This window comes from Phyllopteryx taeniolatus, chromosome 15 (genome assembly GCF_024500385.1).
Source record: "Phyllopteryx taeniolatus isolate TA_2022b chromosome 15, UOR_Ptae_1.2, whole genome shotgun sequence".
NCBI lineage: Eukaryota > Metazoa > Chordata > Actinopteri > Syngnathiformes > Syngnathidae > Phyllopteryx > Phyllopteryx taeniolatus.
This window is the reverse complement of record NC_084516.1, coordinates 7,076,814-7,094,426: the sequence shown is the minus strand read 5'-3', so window position 1 is coordinate 7,094,426 and position 17,613 is coordinate 7,076,814. Positions and strand designations below refer to the sequence as shown.

The following is a 17,613-nucleotide window of genomic DNA, read 5'->3' as shown; positions in this document are numbered from 1 at the left end:
CTGCAAGCAGTTATGGCTCCTCCTCAAGCCCCCAAAAATCGTGATTTGCAACTAATCGACTTCAGGCTCTCCGTGACATTGTGGAGTAATACGGTTCGACGAGTACTTAACCAGTTTTTCCTAGTTACAAGGCGCATGGTGGATTTTTTTTGTTTCACTTGTGTTGTGAGCCAAAATTTGATTCACTGTAATGCAGAAGAGCCACATTCTTCAATGCAGTTTTAGCTGTTTATTGAACTGCACAAACAGTCGAAAACAATATAACAATACAAAATGAGCTGCGGTTGGCCAAAACTCACGTCCAGATGCTCACATAGACTAACTGGCAATGTTACGTATCGTAACTGAGCTATACAACCAGTTCATTTCTTTACAGTCTCTTTTATTTTAGCTATTTTGTTTATATGCAATACAGTGCTACTTTTTATTTATTAAAAAGAAGTATGAGAAAAATGGTGGCAAATTTTTAGGGGCTCTATTTCAATGGGAAATATTGATTTGCTATATGAGTATATACAGGATATGCATGAATAAATTAAATTAGGATCTTGGTCACGGAATGGATTAAAGTAAGTGAAATCAAGGTACCACTGTACAAGTTCTATTTTAAATACAATCTGCTGCTTTTGTATAAATAAGGGTGGCGCTGTCTGGGATGCAAAATCATAGCTGAAATTTGTTTCCAATGTTCAAGAAGGATAAGCCGTGAAGATAGCACTTGGATTGATGTTTTTCAGGAGCTTTCAAAACGTTGTTGCAGTTGATGTGCCTGCTGGGTCAAAGTGGGGTGAAGGGCAACATTCTGGTCTCAAATCACTCACATTCCTCCAAACTCTCCCCCCCCCCCCCCCCCGTGGGATCGTTTCATTTCCACTGATGTAATGTTCTTCAGCTTCACTTCTTCTTTTCCTTTTTTTTAATTGGTGGAATCTGTCCTGTCGGATATTACGGCTTCTCCATTACACCATTCGTCCCCCAGCCCCCAACCACACACACTTTTTTCTTCCCCCATCACCTTGGCCGAGCAGACAATCCGCCCCATCGCGAATTAACGGGAGGCTTGACGGACGACCCAGCGGAATCGTCTCATCTGATCCGTGAAAGCACGGTGTGATGATGATGACTAATGTCTTATTAGGGGAGCGCAAGAAATGCTCCAAACCGTTTCAATCCAGATGCATCTATTATCACTTTTTCAAAGGTGATGTTCCTGCTCTGTAATGGTCCTATCTGCTAGGATGAACATCGACTTAGTTTCAAGCTGCAGTTTTTAACACCTGTACTACTCCTACTACTACTATTACTACAGGTACATCTCAATAAATTAGAATAGCGTTAAAAGGTACATTTAGTTAGGTAGTTCAATTCAAAAAGTGAAACTCATATTATAGTACAGAGATGCACTACACACATTGAGTGAAATATTTCATTTTTTTATGTATAACTCCGACGATGGTAGTTTACAGCAAACAGAAACCAAAACTTCCCCATCTCTGAAAACTATAATACTATGTAACAACAATTCGGAAAGGGGGATTGTATTCATGGTGATAATAAAAACAAAATAACATTACTTTAGAGTTGCAGTGGGTTCCCTAGCTTCGACCGCCTCGCTCCACCCAACCTGTTTAAATGAGGCTAACCTTCACTTACTCCACATTATTTAGCTTATTTAACGATGAGACAAACCTTTAATGTAGCCTGTTTAGGCCAACAATAATTGTCCTTGCTTTTCTGTAATTTGTAATTGTAATTTAGATTTACAGCAGGTGTTTTTGCAAAGGTGTTTATTTGTGCTGTTTGAGCGGACACGGTTGTGTATACGTTACCAATCGATATATTTCGACGACCGTCAAGCTGGCATTGGCGAGTTATCGCACTTCAGGCAATGACGCGTTCAAAGCTGCCACCGAAACACTGAATACCTTGCTTCCATTTTCAACATCCTATCGTGAAGCGTCGAGTGCGCTTCAGTGGTTTCCTTGCTTTCCTTTTTTCGTTGCTTGAAGGACAATATCAATAGACCCCGCAGAAGAAGAAGAACAAGGAAAGACAATACTGTGCTCACATTTTCTTATTTGCGCTCCAAATGCTATTGTGTGATTTTACACAGTACAATACTTTTGAGTCCTATTTTTACTTATGAAAAAAACATGATTGACAAAAATGAATTTGATGTGTTTTGGGTGGGCTGGAACTGATTAATTGCATTTCCATTCATTTCAGTGGGGAAAAAATGAATTAAGTTACAAATGTTTTGAGATACGAGAGTGGTCTCTGAACAAATTAAACTCGTATCTCAAGGCACCACTGTTTGAATTTGATACTTTGAAATGTTCCTTTGATGCAGTCAGAGCTGGGCAAACTTTACAAACAAATCACTGGGTAGATCCAGGAGGAAGGTGGTCATCTATTGTAAGTCGACTCGGGGAACGATTACATTTGTTTGCCAATCAGGCGAATGTCAACGACGTCGCGTAGCCGTAGGAACCATTTACATGAGCGTGCCCGAATAATGAGGCGACGGGCGCGCCGCTAAATCTAATCGTGCGACGCCATCAGTCCGACTCGTGTACCTGCCACCTTCGCCCAGACTTGCAGTTAAGAGGATGGATGAGGAACTTGGAGCTGTTCATTGTGTTGTTGTTGTTGCGGTAGTGCGTTCTATGAGTTATGACATTGTTTGTCTGCCATGTGAGGTGTCGAGGTGAAAAGCTCAATCAGCTGAGTCATAATCAAATTAGATTTGCCCATGCTAGCCCTGTGCAGGTCGGCTCTCTTTCCCCCGCAGTGCTTTGTTGCACACTAATAACACTATTTGGATTTGTTACTAAACATAAAGACTCCACCAAAAAAGATGGTGGCCCTAATGCACAGGTGTCAAAACTCCGAGACAAACCTCCACGTCGGCTTGCCTCAATTTTCCCCTTACATCTGTTCAAAACTAGGCATGAAAAGGATAATAAGCAAATGCAGGGGTGATTATGTAATATGTTGGAGCGATTATTAGGGGTCCCACGCAGAACATATTCAGCAAGACTTGGAGCTGTTCATTGTGTTGTTGTTGTTGCGGTAGTGCCTTCTATGAGTTAGTAACCACCAGGTGGTCTCGCTGGACACCTCGTCTGTAGACAAATAAAGTGCAGCTCAGCTTCTGGCGAGCAGATGTAATTAATTGTTAGCTGTATCGTTAAAAAAAAACCTCCACCTTTATTTAAATGGAACTCCCGGGCGCTTCAGCTAAACCAGTCCTTTTTAGATTTAAGATGTCAATGTTTCATTTGAAATGCCATTAAAACTGTCCCTGTTTACACAATACAATCAAATCTTTTTTTTTCTTGCATTTTATCACCCTTACTGTATCCAATGTAAACCAAATGTTCACATTAACGCGAACTTGCACTTCATGTCCACGGTTACAGACAAACTATATTTGCTTCCATTGAGTTGCACTTTGTGATTGAACTCTGTAATATATTTTTTCAGTTAGGCCGTCTTGGATAAATTGTATTTTTTATCTACCATTTTCTTGTTTAAAGTTTAATTTTTGCAATGAAACCTGTTTACATACTGTTTGTTGAAAAGTAGTGCAATAAAAATACAAATGTTTTCCCTGTTGAGGAATAATCGTGATTTAGAATCATGATTACAATATTGATTAAAAAATAATCATGATTATCATTTTGGCCATAATTGTGCAACCCTAATCTCATCTGTCTGAAGGATTTTCTCCCAGAAATTTTGTGGCTTGTCAACAATTTGGTCTTCGCTGTGTTTTCGCTTAATTAGATTTGAATTCCACACCAACATCTTGGTGCGTCGTAGGTTCCTCTATTGAGACGCAAGAGCACAGCCACGCAGGGGAGCGACTCTACGCCCTTCGCGGCGATGAAGCCATAAGACCGAATTCCCCGAATTGATGTGATGCGCGATGACAGTGCGATGCACAATAACCGCGCGCCGAGACACGCAATGTGCTCTCGTTGCCTTAACATGTAACGCGAGGGATGCAGCAAATAACCGCACTTAGCTTGCTTTTACACTGCAGGTCCAAGTGCCCAATTCCGATTGAATGTATAGGTCCGATTTTTGGGGAATGTCCATTTCAAGTGACACATATCCTGTACGGCATGAAACAACCCGCATGCACAGACGCACATATTGCACGTAACGCTATAAGCCTCAACACAGTAAACAGAAATACATAATACGTACACAGTACAATGGTTCCTTGACTTGCAAGTTTATTTCCATGACCAAGCTTGTAACCCAATTTACTCACACTGTGTATCAAATCAATGTTCCCTGTTGAAATGAATTGAAATGCCATTAATCCGTTCCAGCGCCCCCCAAAAAACACCCACATTTTTTTCTTATGTGTTTTAATAGAGAACAATTATACTGTACTGTACAAAAACACAATAGAACCTCCATATTACTCCACTGGCAGATATTTGTCTTGCTTAATGAAGGGCACAACTCTAATGTAGCATGTTCATATCATATTGTCAAATTTTCAGACTTACATTAGATGTTTTTTAATGTGTTTACTTGTGTGGTTTGAGCAGGTGCAGGCGTTTGCACGTCACCAATTGCTGTATGTCGATGACGTCAAGCTGGCTTTGTGTATATCCCATCTGTGCATTTACGCTGCACCCGCACTGGCAGGTGTCTGATATATTTTGGATTTTTATCCACACGTGTAGGAGGTCTGATTCCAATCTGAAGATATCCGATTTGTGTGCTCCAACATCCCCACCCCACCCTTTTTTTACGCTACCTTGACGCATATCACAAATGTGACATTTGAGAGTAAAAAAATAAATAAATTGGGATTGTCTCACTTAAACCTTGTAGCATAAATCTAGCATGAGACACACAACACACGTGCATCCGCATACCTGTAAATGATGCAGGCGCAGTCCCTGCAAGTCCCACAGTTCTCAATGTCCTGACCGGTTCGGTATGAATGTCTTCTGTGGAAAAGCATTGAGATGACATATCAGGGGTAAAAGGATGAGTTTGGTGTGTGTGCGCATGTGTGCACACATGTATGTGAGGAGGTACGGGCATGCGTGAGTGTGTGTGTGTGTGTGTGTGTGTGTGTGTGTGTGTGTGTGTGTGAGCGTGCACGTGTGTTCTTCCCCCTATTGAGCTAACACAAAAAATATCAATCCCAAGATAATTTTTTTAATGAACGCTACTCACCCCAACCGAACCTCCTCCCCTTCCTTCACCAACTGGCTGTTACGTAACCCATGAGTCACTACATCACTCCGGGCATAAAATAATGCTTATGAGGTAAAAGTCAAGTCTGCATGCATTAGACCGAGCCTCATCACCACGTGGGACGCAAAAAGACGGGCAGAAGCCTCCGAAGTCCGTGCCATGCTGGCAACGATGCGTGATTGGGATTTACACGCCTCAGACGCCATCTGTCCATCTCTCATCGTGTCGCGGCGATAAGGCATCAGAGATGACTGAGAAGCTTACAGTAGATTAATTAAACGATGATGAGAGTTGAACGCCATCCCCTAACCACTAACGCGAGATCGAGACGCAGATTCTTGCATGTCGGCGCGGCGAGCCATCTCTCAAAAAGGCCGATGTCTGATGCGTCATGAATTCTGCTGTGGCATGACTGACATGAGAGCTCGTAAAAATAACTACAGATGCTCCCCCCCGCCGCGACCCTCCGTGCTTCCTGCCTGGCGATATTTCATGTTCCTCCTCATGACGCTCAATCTGCTCCAACGCCGTGTTTGCCTTCGGGGCCCGCAATGCTTACAATGTTCGGTAAAAGTTGGCGGAGGTATAAATACTGGAGCGGTATTGCAGCATAGCTTTGGCACAACAGATGTCTACGGAACACCGATTCAGCATTTATTCAATATCCTTGATATCCAGCTTAAGGTCCCTGTATTCGGATATTCTTTATCGTCACTACTAAGACAATTCATGGGACTAGTAGAATTATTGTGTCTTACTAGCATTTTTTCCGCTATTGCCTTCCACTGCTTTATGACATTTCTACAGGACTTCTGCACAATAGTAGGACAACTTTGTGTTACTAGTGAGGCAGAACTGTGCACTAGTTGACATACATTCTGCTAGTACTGCTGGTGAAGCGTGAGGGCACACAGTTGTCAACTAGTGGACACTTTTTCCTCACCAGTAACATGCAGTTGTCCTACTAGTTTGCCAAAGACGTCCAACCAGTGAGAACAAAGCGCTTATAGCACGAGTACATGGCACTTTTGTTGGAGAATTTGCTTATGCACGCAACTTGTGCGCATAGTAAAAACATTTCTATGCATTTATTAATGAATGAAGCCCAATGTTTTTAAGTACCGGTACACCGTAAGTTAGGTTCACTAAGACTCCAATGTTAATGATTACATTAGTGAGTGGCCCCTTGTGTTTGTCTCCCTGCGGAGAGAGTCAGACTTGACCGTGAGAAATGAGCTGTCGTGGAATAAAACAGCATGCACTCTGGCAACACACTGGCGTTGACTTTGCACACGAGCAGCCCTTCATAACTTCTGTATTCATACCGAGTCTTCTTTACGTCAGGCTGCAGACGACCAGATGGCTCCGTCGCGCAACACCCGGCCCCGAGCAGAGAGATCCCTGCTAGTTCGGGTTTACAGCTCCATTAGCCCGAGGCGTCCGGTCATATATTTACACGTTGAAATGTGGCTCAGCTCCCAGTTTGACCTCAAGCTTCAACACTTCATCCCAGACTAACCCTTGATTTAACCCTCAGCTAAGTAAGCGTTTGACATGATCGTTGATGCTACATTCCTTCTCTCGTTAGGATTGCAGAGAGCAATCCTGGATCTTCTATTCAAGTGTCTATGAAGAAAATGTTTTGGGTTTTTTTTAGCTTAAAATTTTGCTTAGCTAAGGTTACAGTTAAGTAGATGTCACAATTGTTTCATCGTCCAATCTGACTGAAATCTCCTGCTATGTTTCAATAAATAACTGTAATTTTGCTGCATATATTGTGTTTACTTTAATGTACATCTTTACCAATGATTGCCTCATCTTCCCTAAGCAACCCTGTCATCTCTGACACTTATGTGTTCATGTTAACCATCCATCCATTAATTTTCTGTAGCACTTGTCCTTATTAGGATCCTGGGTGAGCTGGATCTTATCCCAGCTGACGTTGGGCGAGAGGCGTGGTACACTCGGGACATGTCGCCAGCCTATCGCTTGGCACATACAATACAAACAAGCATTAACACTCACATTCACGTCTTTGTACATTTTAGAGTTTTCAGTGAACATGATTTTTTTGGGGGAGGTGAAAGGAAGCCAGAATACCCAGAGTCAACTACGCAAACACAAGGAAAACAAACTCCACATTTGAATGCCAAAGTCAAGAGCCGAACCTCAAACCTCAGTACCGTGAGGCAGCCGTGCAACCCACTCGCTCACTCTGATGCCCATGTGTTATTGTGAAGCACTACAATAACATTTTGCCTCACCCGTCTCGCTCAGCCTCCTTCTTCTCCAAATCTTGAATGACATCCAGTAGGATTTTGATGGTATTCTGGCTGGTCTCCAGGACCCCCTCTAGGCTGTGGAGATGGTTCTGCAGGCTCCGAATGTCACGCAAGGGCCCATTGGGACCCAGGAGCTTCTCTGTCACTCGGGCCGGGTCCAACTTACACTTGGCCCCGGACACTAACCCTCCCAGAATCTCCTGCACCTGCCTCAGCGTGTCAGCCTGTATAGGAGTCAGGGGCTTCTCCCCGGAAACTGCACAACCTTTGGCCCCGGAACAGCCCTGCTGGTTTGGAGGGAGAGCATGTTGGCTGTTGGGAGCGTTGACTCCTGCGCAGAGCATTTTGTGTAGTACCCCAAGCTGTGCCCGGGCTGAGCTGAGACAGCTGGGCTTAAAACAGGCCTTGGCGGGAGAGGCCGGCTTTTCTGCCTTCACCACACAAATTGGCGGAGTTTTAGCCCTGTGTTTAAGAGAGCTGGCTCTCTCACAGAGCTTTGCTGTGTCGGTGCATTTTACAGTTTCTTTCTTCTCATCTTTATCCTCTTTGGGCTTGCTCTCTCCGGGTGTTCGCTCTCCAGCTGCTGGCGGGTCGTTTCCCTTTTTACGTGGTGTGTAGGGTGGTGGTGGCGGCGCAGGAGGTGGGAGTCGAATGCCCTTCTTATCCTGAGCATTCAAGGTGGCCTGAGAGGGAGGGGTGTATGGTGGTGCTGCTCGAAATGAGTAAAGAGGAACGGCTTTTGTCGGCGTCGCGCAATGGTGCGCGTTTGGAAGATTGACGAGTGGCGACAGCGATGTGCACGTTGTTAGTTTGGGGACTTGAGCACAGTAGGGTGCTACGCCTATGCTGACCGAGGAGGCGTTTTGCAAAGTTTGACATGGAATGTTGCAGTGAGCTATGGTTTGTATGAGGGTTGTACACGAAGGGGTAGCAGAATTGTGGAGAGGGCCCGCTGCATGGGTTGTAGTGTAATAGGAGATGGAGGTGCAAGACAAAGCAGTTTGTGTCACGATTGTACATGGTGCTTGATTTGTAGCCGGATAGGCATTTGGTGGCTGTGGTTGAGTAGTGGTTTGGTGTATGCGATCACATGTAGCCAAATCTGGGTTATTTTCAGGAGTAGGGGTGAGACAGGTGGGTGTAATTGGTGATGCCATGTTTGGGACAGGTGCGGTGCAGTTTGCAGTCGGGCATGCTGGTGGTGCTTGCAATGGAGTGGAGCGGACTAGTGGCGCACTGGTAGATCCTGACGGTGACACGTGAGTATAGTATGGGATGGGGTGCGAGTTCACAGTGGGTGCAGAGCAAGAAACGGGCAGGGCTGGGGAGGGAGGCGGGGGGACACTAGCTGGCTCGGCTGACGAGGTGCAAGATGGCTCAGTGAATTGTTCACGGTTCTGTGTTGGTGCACGTGTCGGAGGCGGAGTTGTACAGTAAGGCACAGTAGTTATTTGCGTCGGGAGAGGCTCCTGTATCACATTTGGCGGTACGGGACTCTCAACTTGAATTTGTTCTGCATTTGGTGATTCAAGCAGAGGTGGAGAAGCACAGGGGCTGGATGTTTGCGTCTGGGACGGTTGATGGTCTGGAGGCGATGGCGAAGGCAAGGGAGAGACTGTTTGTATCTGAGTGGTGCACTGCGTAACATTTAAAGAGAGGGTCGGATTGGACCCGCTAGTTTGAATCTGGACTGCAGATTGTTGTTTACCCTCCGTTTGACTTTGTGTAGTGCAATATTTTGAACTGGCAGAAGTGCACTCTGTTTGAACTCGTGCAGCGCAAAGTCTGGTGTTTGAATGCGGCAGGGTTGAATGAGGGCTCTCAGTCTGAGTAGGAGTGGTGCAGTAGTGCACGTCTTTTCCAGGATCGCTCGTTGTCCTATTCAGACGCTTTCGCCTCCTGACCAGCGAGGGAGTGACACTTCCCTGTCGCTTGGGGCCGTCTCGGCAGGATGCGGTAAAACTGTGGAACGGCTCGTTGTTGTGAAAGACTGATGGAGGACAACTGTGCCTGCAGTTTTTTGTGGCAGCAACAGTCGATTTCATTTCCGCCCTGGAGGTTTTCGACCGCCGTTCAATCGCAGTTTGATCCACAGGACCTTGAGGACCATTCAGATCTTTGGAGGTCGGCAGCTCCACATGGTTGTGTGAAAGGTACTCATCCTGGGAGTCGCGTTCATCATCGCCGTCTATGCCCAATGAATCTCCCAGGCTGTGGCTACGTGTGTGCGTGAAGGAGAGAGACTTTTTCAGGCATGGTGACGTCTGAATGGCCGTGCTGGTGCTTGGCTTGCATGTCATTGGCAAGGTCAGGGAGTTCGTCTGTGGCGGTGCCCAGGATCGACGTGTGGGCCCTGGCGTCAGTGGATGAGGAGGGGCCCTGGCCAAAAAAGCAGCCACGACCTCTATTGTACTAGCCATGTCCCCACGCACAGCCCCCACCACTGAGGTCTGACCAGGTAGGCTGTCAGTTCGTGGTCCGTCCCTGTCCTCCCAAGGTCCCTTGGGGGACCTGCTGCTGTGTTTGCGCAAAGAATGAGAACTATCGCAGTCTGCTTTCGGCCTCTGGTTGGTGTTGTTCTCTCCAGTGCCGCTATTGCCGCTGCTGCTGCTGCCATCCTCCAGGTCTTTAAAGCGGACCTGGTGGGTGCGATTGCGACGGCGCCTCAGGCGACTCTCAATATCTGGGGAGTCACGATTGAGCAGCACCGAACGCACAGTCATTGTCCCAGACTTTTCCGCCAGGGGACTCTTGCCGTTTGTTTGGCCCGTCAGCAAGAGGTTGGACTCTTTGCTCACCATTGCTCTTTCCTCTCGTTCTCCCCCAACATCCAACAACTCTGCGGGCAGTCCGATGTGTCGCAGAAGGCCCGGTCGTATCAGTGCATCACCAAGGACAGTGATTTTCCATTGGCCTTATCGTCATCAATGCAGTGATAGATCTGGAGTTTTAGCAAACTGTCCTATGGGATAACTGGTGTCTTTTTTTTTTTTTTTTTTTTTTGGCTCGCACACTGGTTATCCCTTGTCTTTAACCCAAGGGAATGTCATCTTCACAGGTAAAGATGATGGAAGGTCAAAAGGAAAAGAATAAAGTCCTTTATCTTCTGCAGGTAGAAAAATAAATATATGCAGCTGCATAAATATTCTTTACAATGCTGCGTGTGTTCTGTTGCTTTTCCTTTCCATTCTTCTTTGAGTAAGAATGGGAGCAAATAAAAAGGGAGGATGCCACCTGTCCTTCAGTTTTGTGTTCATCACATTGGCTGTTCGACCTGTCCAACTGCTTTGTCCTTCGGGCCCACAAGAGGAAGGACAGCCAAGTCATGGACCGGACCCGCTTGGCTCTCCATCACACCCTGCGTCATTCGATTTTTGTGGCTCTCACTTCCTTGGTTTTATTGCCCCCCTTCAAAGCTCTTTTCTTCTGTTGGCCCTTCTTTCACCGAGTCATTTCCTAGTGGCTCAATACAGTAGAAACTCCTATTAAAAAAAGAGACAAAGAGGGAGGTGTGAGATGTTTGAGGTGTGTAATTGTTCCCGTATTATTGCGTTTCCATTGAAACGCAGCCTGCGTCTTCCTCAGCATAATGAAGAAGCGATAAGGTAGGCAGCTATTTTAAAAATGCATGAGAGCCAGGTCAACACAGGATGGAGGAAGGAGAGATCAATCAGCCGATGTAATGACAGGGTGGAGGTGGCAAAAGAAAAGGCTTGACGAACACAATGGGGGCAAATGGGGATTGTAATTAAGGCCCATTCACACAAACTGCAGGCGACACTGTTTATGTATGTATGTGTTCTAATGTCACTGTGGCAGCACTGACAAGACTCAATGCAGCATGTTGTGACTCTTGTCGTATCCCTCACATGCGTGCGTCATACGTCATTTCTCCTTTGCGCCATGTTCGGGAGTCGGCGGCGACGCTTCCGGGCTTCTTGATGATGCGCTGTGCTGACACCCTCTCTGATTCATCTGCTCTCCATGTGACAGTCTGTCCGACACGCTCGGCCGCACTCCCGTCACTCCCAGTCCGACACTGCTTCTGCCGCGGCCCTCGTCAATGCAACACTTCCGTTTCCCGTCCGTCCTGCTGACACTCGGGCTCGCCTCGCGCCAACTCCGCCACCCTGACTGAAAGTGGCGGGAGTTACAAATACTTGAACTTAAGTCGATTATTTTAGGCATCTGTACTTTACTTATGTACTTTGAGCAATAACAATGACGGCAACAGATTTGGAGAAGCAAGATATTCCAGTATACAGTACATAAGAGAATTGTTTGATATTTGATGATATCCTCTGTCAGCCTAAAAAAGTGCAAGCCTCTGGTGTTTAAAAAGTCTGTCTGAGAAAAACATTGAGTAAAGGTGTATTTTTTTCAGCTGTCAGTTATCAGTCAGCTAATTTACGAGTTTACAGCATTAGCAAAGCCATGTGAACACATTTTGATGGTATAAAAGCCTGAGCCAATGCTCGCTAGCTTTTTTTGTCTTCTCAGTTACAAGCAATATTGAAGTTAATAAAAGAGGGAAACTTTTATCTGCAGAAAACATTTGTTTTCATTGTACAAGTTACAAAAACTGGTATTGTATGTACAGTAATTGATAGTAAAATCTAATTTTTACTTTTGTCCTAAATAGGACTACAAATAATGATGATTTTAAGAATTGATTTGACAGTGCAGAAAATGCAGAAACATAAACTGATTATGATTCAGTTACTGGTTTGGCCTGTAACGTCAGAAAATAGGCAGAAATGTTGATCATTGGTTTCCAAAGTAAAAAAAGATGTTTAAAAATGTCTTATTTAGATTAAACACAAAGATACCCAATCTGCTTTCATGGAGGACTACAGAAATCTGAGCGTACTTGCTGTTGAGAGGCTGAAGTTCGAAATATTTGGACAATTTGAAGTTAAACAAGGTCTCTAAATGATGAATTGATTATCAGAATTGCCAGTCGATTATGTGATAATCTATTAGTTTGATTTATTGTTGCACCTCTTGTCCTAATTCAGTACTTTTTTTCTTTTCTTTTTACCCAGGGATGTGTACTTTTACTGAAGTACAACATGTGAGTACTTTTTCCACCTCTGCTGACCGATAACCTCTGAATACTGACAGGCAAATTCTCTGCCCCTCCGTCCCCACCACCCACCCCCCACCTTTTTTTTGGTCTGCGTGTGGGGTAATTAGTGGCGCCTTCGCACCTTCCAGGTCCTTTCAAGAGCGAGAGAGGAAGCAAGACCCGAGGGCCTGACACTTTCATTTACGCTTCTCTCTTTCTCTCTGCACCTCGCAAGGGGAGCATCTTTGTCACATCCGCGAAAAAGAACACTTATTGGGATTAACAATGATTAAAAACGCAGCCTAGAGGCCAAATATCGAGCCCGCGCGCACTCGGATACACTAATGGATTTAGGGATGAATGACGGGGATTCCTGTTTATTTTATGTTCTTATCGCCGATGAGCCGCTTATGATGATTCACCTAGACTACTAAATCATCCTGAGGTACAAGTATACGAGGAGCGCATACTTAGCAAGCTTCACCTGCTTCGGAGCAAGAACAGCAATTTAGTAGCAATAGCAGTCATTTGGTCTCAGAAATAGCCGCGTTGCCGTCATGTCACTGGCGTGATACAGGAACACCCCCTCAGTCATTGCCATGGCGACCCCGCATCACCCACGTTAATGGCGGAGCTGCAGGAAATGACTCTCATGTTGCGCTAGCGTCACGCCAACGTTACTTTTTAGAGCTGTGGGCAGTGCTTGTGCAAACTTCCAATCCGAAGACATGATACTTTAATTGGCCTGGCCTCTGTGACTTGTACCGCATAACAAGGACATGTCTAACACCCGGTACACAAGTGACACACACTTAACCATCTGGCCACCAAAAATCAAGAGTCTCGTCCGTCAAACCAGGAGTCTCTTGAGGAAAAAAAGTGACGTATATAGTGAGAGGCTGCAATGACTATTGGAAATACAATGAAGAAGAAGCTAGGCTAGCAATTATCTTAATGTATGTGACAAATCCATTTTGCGGAAAGTCCTAACAAACCCTCAGAGCAGCAACTCAGTCCCTCAGTCACAACACTGTGAAGGTTGCAGTCAATACAGGGATGGTTAGTAACACATGAATTGAAGCTATTTGTTGTTTTCACCAAGTGCTTCCTTATTATCACATTTATGATGCTGAAGAATAGCAGATCAGTGCTGGGCTCCACTAAAAATACAGAGTCCAGTCAGTTTCAGATAGAGACAAGACCGAGACCTTCAAAATGTGGTCTTGAAAGCGGTTTCGTGTTACAACACTAATTGTTTACCTGTCCTGTACAGCTGCTGGGTCAGGCAGAATTGAGAATATTTTTAGCTTTTTATGCAGGAACAGTTTTTCCATGCAAACTGGATTTTAATATACTCCTTCTATGAATATTTATATTGTGATGGATATTTATTGGGAAATGCAGTCGGACAGAACCCTGCGCAAAAAAAGACAGAACGGTTGCAGTATTTAACGGTAAATGACTACTATTACATTACACAGGATTCAGGTTCTGTACTGTGTATGATCTATTTTATGTGGACATGAAAAGTAGTGCTACACCCTGTGAGGAAGGGACGCAACAAGTGGCAAACTGGATAGGACGGAGTTAGTGAGCCTGGCAGTGCTACCGGGGTGTGGTGGGAGACGTTTTATTTTGTAAATCATGTGCATCCATCTCCTTGTGCCTCTGTACACAAGTCAAAACGTTTGTCTCGGGCAGGTGATATGATGGCTGAAAAGGCCAGATCGTTAGACAGAAGAGGAGCCTTCCAAGAAGAATACATTCCATTTGGTGTTTTGCCTAAAAACTGTATTGGCATATTTTTGTTCCCTTTCTGTAACACACTAAAATGCCACAAGATGGCACTAAATCCCTGGCTAATAGGAAAGTAACAATTGTTGTCACAAAAGTATTGTTGAAGTGATGCATCTCAACTGAGAGACTATGAGACTGGGTTGTTAGTGGAAGTTACTTACTTCCAGTGGAATTTTTTTTAATTTGTAACGGTAATATTGTAAGATGAGTTTGAAATGATATTGAAGTGTTCTGGGATCACAGTACGTGTCATACGCTCAGATGTGGGTTTGTCATTGCTGTACGAACGGAACCTCAACAACCAAGAACTCCCCTGCAAAAAATGAAAAAACATAAAAAAATACTCCGTGCCTGGCAAAACCAATTATTGGTGGGTGCTGCTTTAATAGAGAGCCTGCTGACCTTGGATTTCCTACTTTTAATCTTTCGTGGCTTCAACCATGTTGCCGTCCTTCTGGTTTTTCATTAATATCCAGTATCTCTTCAGTCGTCTCGCTTTCGTTAGGAAAAAAAAAAATCTCTTTCAACCTTCACCCTGACAGATTTGCCTCTGAGCCTCCGTCCCGCCAGTCACACGGCCATTACCCTTACTCATTCCTGACGGTGTCATCCTCTCCTCTTTCTATCTTTCTTCCATCTTCTTATCAGCCGTGCACTTGCATATCCCTCTTGCTCCCGCTGATGCTGCAACGCAATTTCACATGACACCCCACTCCCCCCCACCACCTTTACAACCTCCTGCTCCCACCTCTGTGTGCTGCCTCCCTCGCAGGCTGTAAAGCACCCTCCAGATCAAAAAATATACGCTGACAATTTAATGAATGTGGACCCCGTTAATGGCACCCGGTCTCGCTCCCGTGGCCGAGGCCAGCCCTTCCCCACGTGTGACATTTTCATGTTAAGGTGTATTGGCAGACTGGAGATGAATCACCGGGCGGGAGGAAGAAGGTGTGCGAGCACATAATGCCACGGTTGGGCTCATAACTCTTGGAGGTTATTATTTAAGCTTCACCACAGCCTGCTCGCCTGCTGTTTATCACTCACACGAGGCTTTTCTGGTACCGTTCTGACTACCGATGCTATGAGGCCATTGTCTCATTCCCCTGAGAGACTCATCTTGCGCATTTACAGTGACGACGGTCGAACAATTTGGAATTGGACACGTTTCCAGGGTTTCTGTGGATACTTAAAATGTCTTACATTTCACTTCACAAAATGAAGGCCTTAATTACCCTCAGAAATGACACGTAATCCCTAAGTCGCCCACTCTCAATAGTCATATTCAGTGAATGACAGGTCTTAAATGTGATCCAAGTGGCCTTAAAAAGCCTTAAATTGGCTGCCTTTAAACTTGCAGATACAGCAGTTTCAAGGAAAATGATCCAAAAGTCCATCAAGGACATGACAAAAACAGGACTGGTGAGACCAAACTTGAGAGATATTAACTAATCCCCCTTGTTGTCCTACCTCCCAGTTGAATGTGTTTTCTTCTGTTCTTTCAGTTTTGTTCAATAGCCAAAGAGGTAAACCGTGTTGAAAATGATCAAACTCGCCATCCCTTTTCTGTAGCTGTTGTCCTCGTCAATGGTCACAGTTGAGCTGAAGCCTATCCCAGCGGTCTTCGGACAAGAGGCCGGGTGCGTCATAGACTGGTCGCTTGCCAATCGCTCTGGCACATACAGTATACAAACAAATTTTCACGCACACATTCACACCTAAGGACAATTTACAGTCTTCAGTGAGCCTAACATGATTTTTTTTTTGGGGGGGGGGGCGTGGGAGGAAGCCAGAGTACCCAGAGGAAACCCACAGGGAGAACTTGCAAACTCGGAGCCGAGATTCAAACACCGAACCTCAGAAAAGCGAGATAGACGGGCTAACATCAAAACTATCGTGTCTTGAATTTCCTTTTCCAAAAGGAAGGCTTTAATTTGTGGACCCTCAATTTGCAGCTTGGGGACCCCCAGTTTGAGAAGCACTGCTCTAACTAAACCAGTAATATACATTTGTGGCCTACGTTTGCTGTGCGGGTTAGAAAGTGCCTTGCATTCAATTGTTGGGTTAAAACAACAAAAGAAATGTCTTATTGTATCGTCTGGCCATGCTCTGATTTGTCAGGCAGCGCTGAGAATCGGAGGAGGCGGCAGCTAGCGGAAGAGGAAGGAGAGGAGGTAGACACGCTCGGTTATATTTAGTGACGTTGCGAGACCAACCGAGAGAAGGCCGACTAAGTGTGATGGAGTAGGCGGTAAAAGACAAGGCAACCAGAGGAGGGCGGGGGGCCAGAAAAGAGGAAATGTCACGGCTCGGGTTCAGTGGAGTGGTAAATCAGGAGCATCAGAGTGTCAGGGCGTTTAAGGAGGAACTGGAGAGGAACTAAGAAAAGCTATATGATCAGCGATAGGCCCGGCAAACACGTTGCCGTCGCAGGAATTTACAACCACGACGCACACCGAGCCTTTGTGTCGTTCAAGATGTGCTTGCAGATTGTTATTTTGTCAGCTCAGCATTGTGAAGCCTCACAGGGGAGGTGGGCTTGTTTTATTTGACACGCTACAACTGGCTAGGATGTTGAAATGCAAAAATCTGCACAATGGACAAAGAGCGAGCGTTCCAAATGCTGTTGCGGAGATCGTAACGAGAATAAAAGTTGAGAGCAGATTTTGCAGTGAAGAGCACAAATTTCATTCTTACCGGTGATGATCCTTAACAAATGTTATTTTAATTATAATACAGTGGTGCCTGGAGAATTGAGATACAAGTTGAATTTGTTTAACGCAAAACACCCATATCTCAAATCATCTTTCCCCATTGAAATGAATGCAAATGCCATTAATACATTTGAGTCTGCCCCCCCCAAAATGTGTAAATTTGTAATGTGCTTTTAATGAGAAGTATAGCACTTTATGACGTTGAACTTGATAAAAACATACAGTAATGACATAATTAAATAACATGTAAAGAATTAACAGTTTTTGCTAAATGTTTTTGCTTGAATTCAATGGACATTGTGCTGCTCAATCTGCTGTGCACGACTTCACCGGATGGGCGCAGTATAATTCAAACATACGAATATATATGGAGCAGATAAAAACTCCCAGCAAGCCGCAGTAATCTTAGTCGTTTTTCATAGAGGATAACAAATATATATATATGCCTGTGAGTATTGTGATATTATCTGTCTACATACTTTACTGTTTGTGTTCAAATAGCCATTGCTTAAAGGATTATAAGACA

The 17,613-nt window shown here is 44.8% G+C and overlaps 2 protein-coding genes across 6 annotated transcripts in view; one reads left to right on the top strand and one right to left on the bottom strand.

Moving 5' to 3' along the window:
- zgc:73226 (uncharacterized protein LOC402792 homolog) overlaps window positions 1-17,613 on the top strand; it is a 51,392-nt gene that overhangs the window by 13,677 nt on the left and 20,102 nt on the right. The gene's annotated exons all lie outside the window — the stretch shown is intronic.
- The window catches only part of LOC133464999 (mucin-2), a 40,348-nt gene that overhangs the window by 17,670 nt on the left and 5,065 nt on the right, over window positions 1-17,613 (bottom strand). For 2 of the 5 annotated variants that reach the window (XM_061747281.1, XM_061747284.1), the window contains exons 2-3: window positions 7,494-10,993; window positions 4,902-4,976 (exon numbers count right to left, since the gene is read on the bottom strand). In XM_061747281.1, the coding sequence (XP_061603265.1) occupies window positions 4,902-4,976; window positions 7,494-10,312 (2,894 nt within the window). In that variant the 5' untranslated portion in view covers window positions 10,313-10,993. Of the gene's footprint in view, window positions 1-4,901; window positions 4,977-7,493; window positions 10,994-11,395; window positions 11,646-17,613 lie in introns of all 5 variants that reach the window. The other 3 variants (XM_061747283.1, XM_061747285.1, XM_061747282.1) reach the window with 2 other exon arrangements.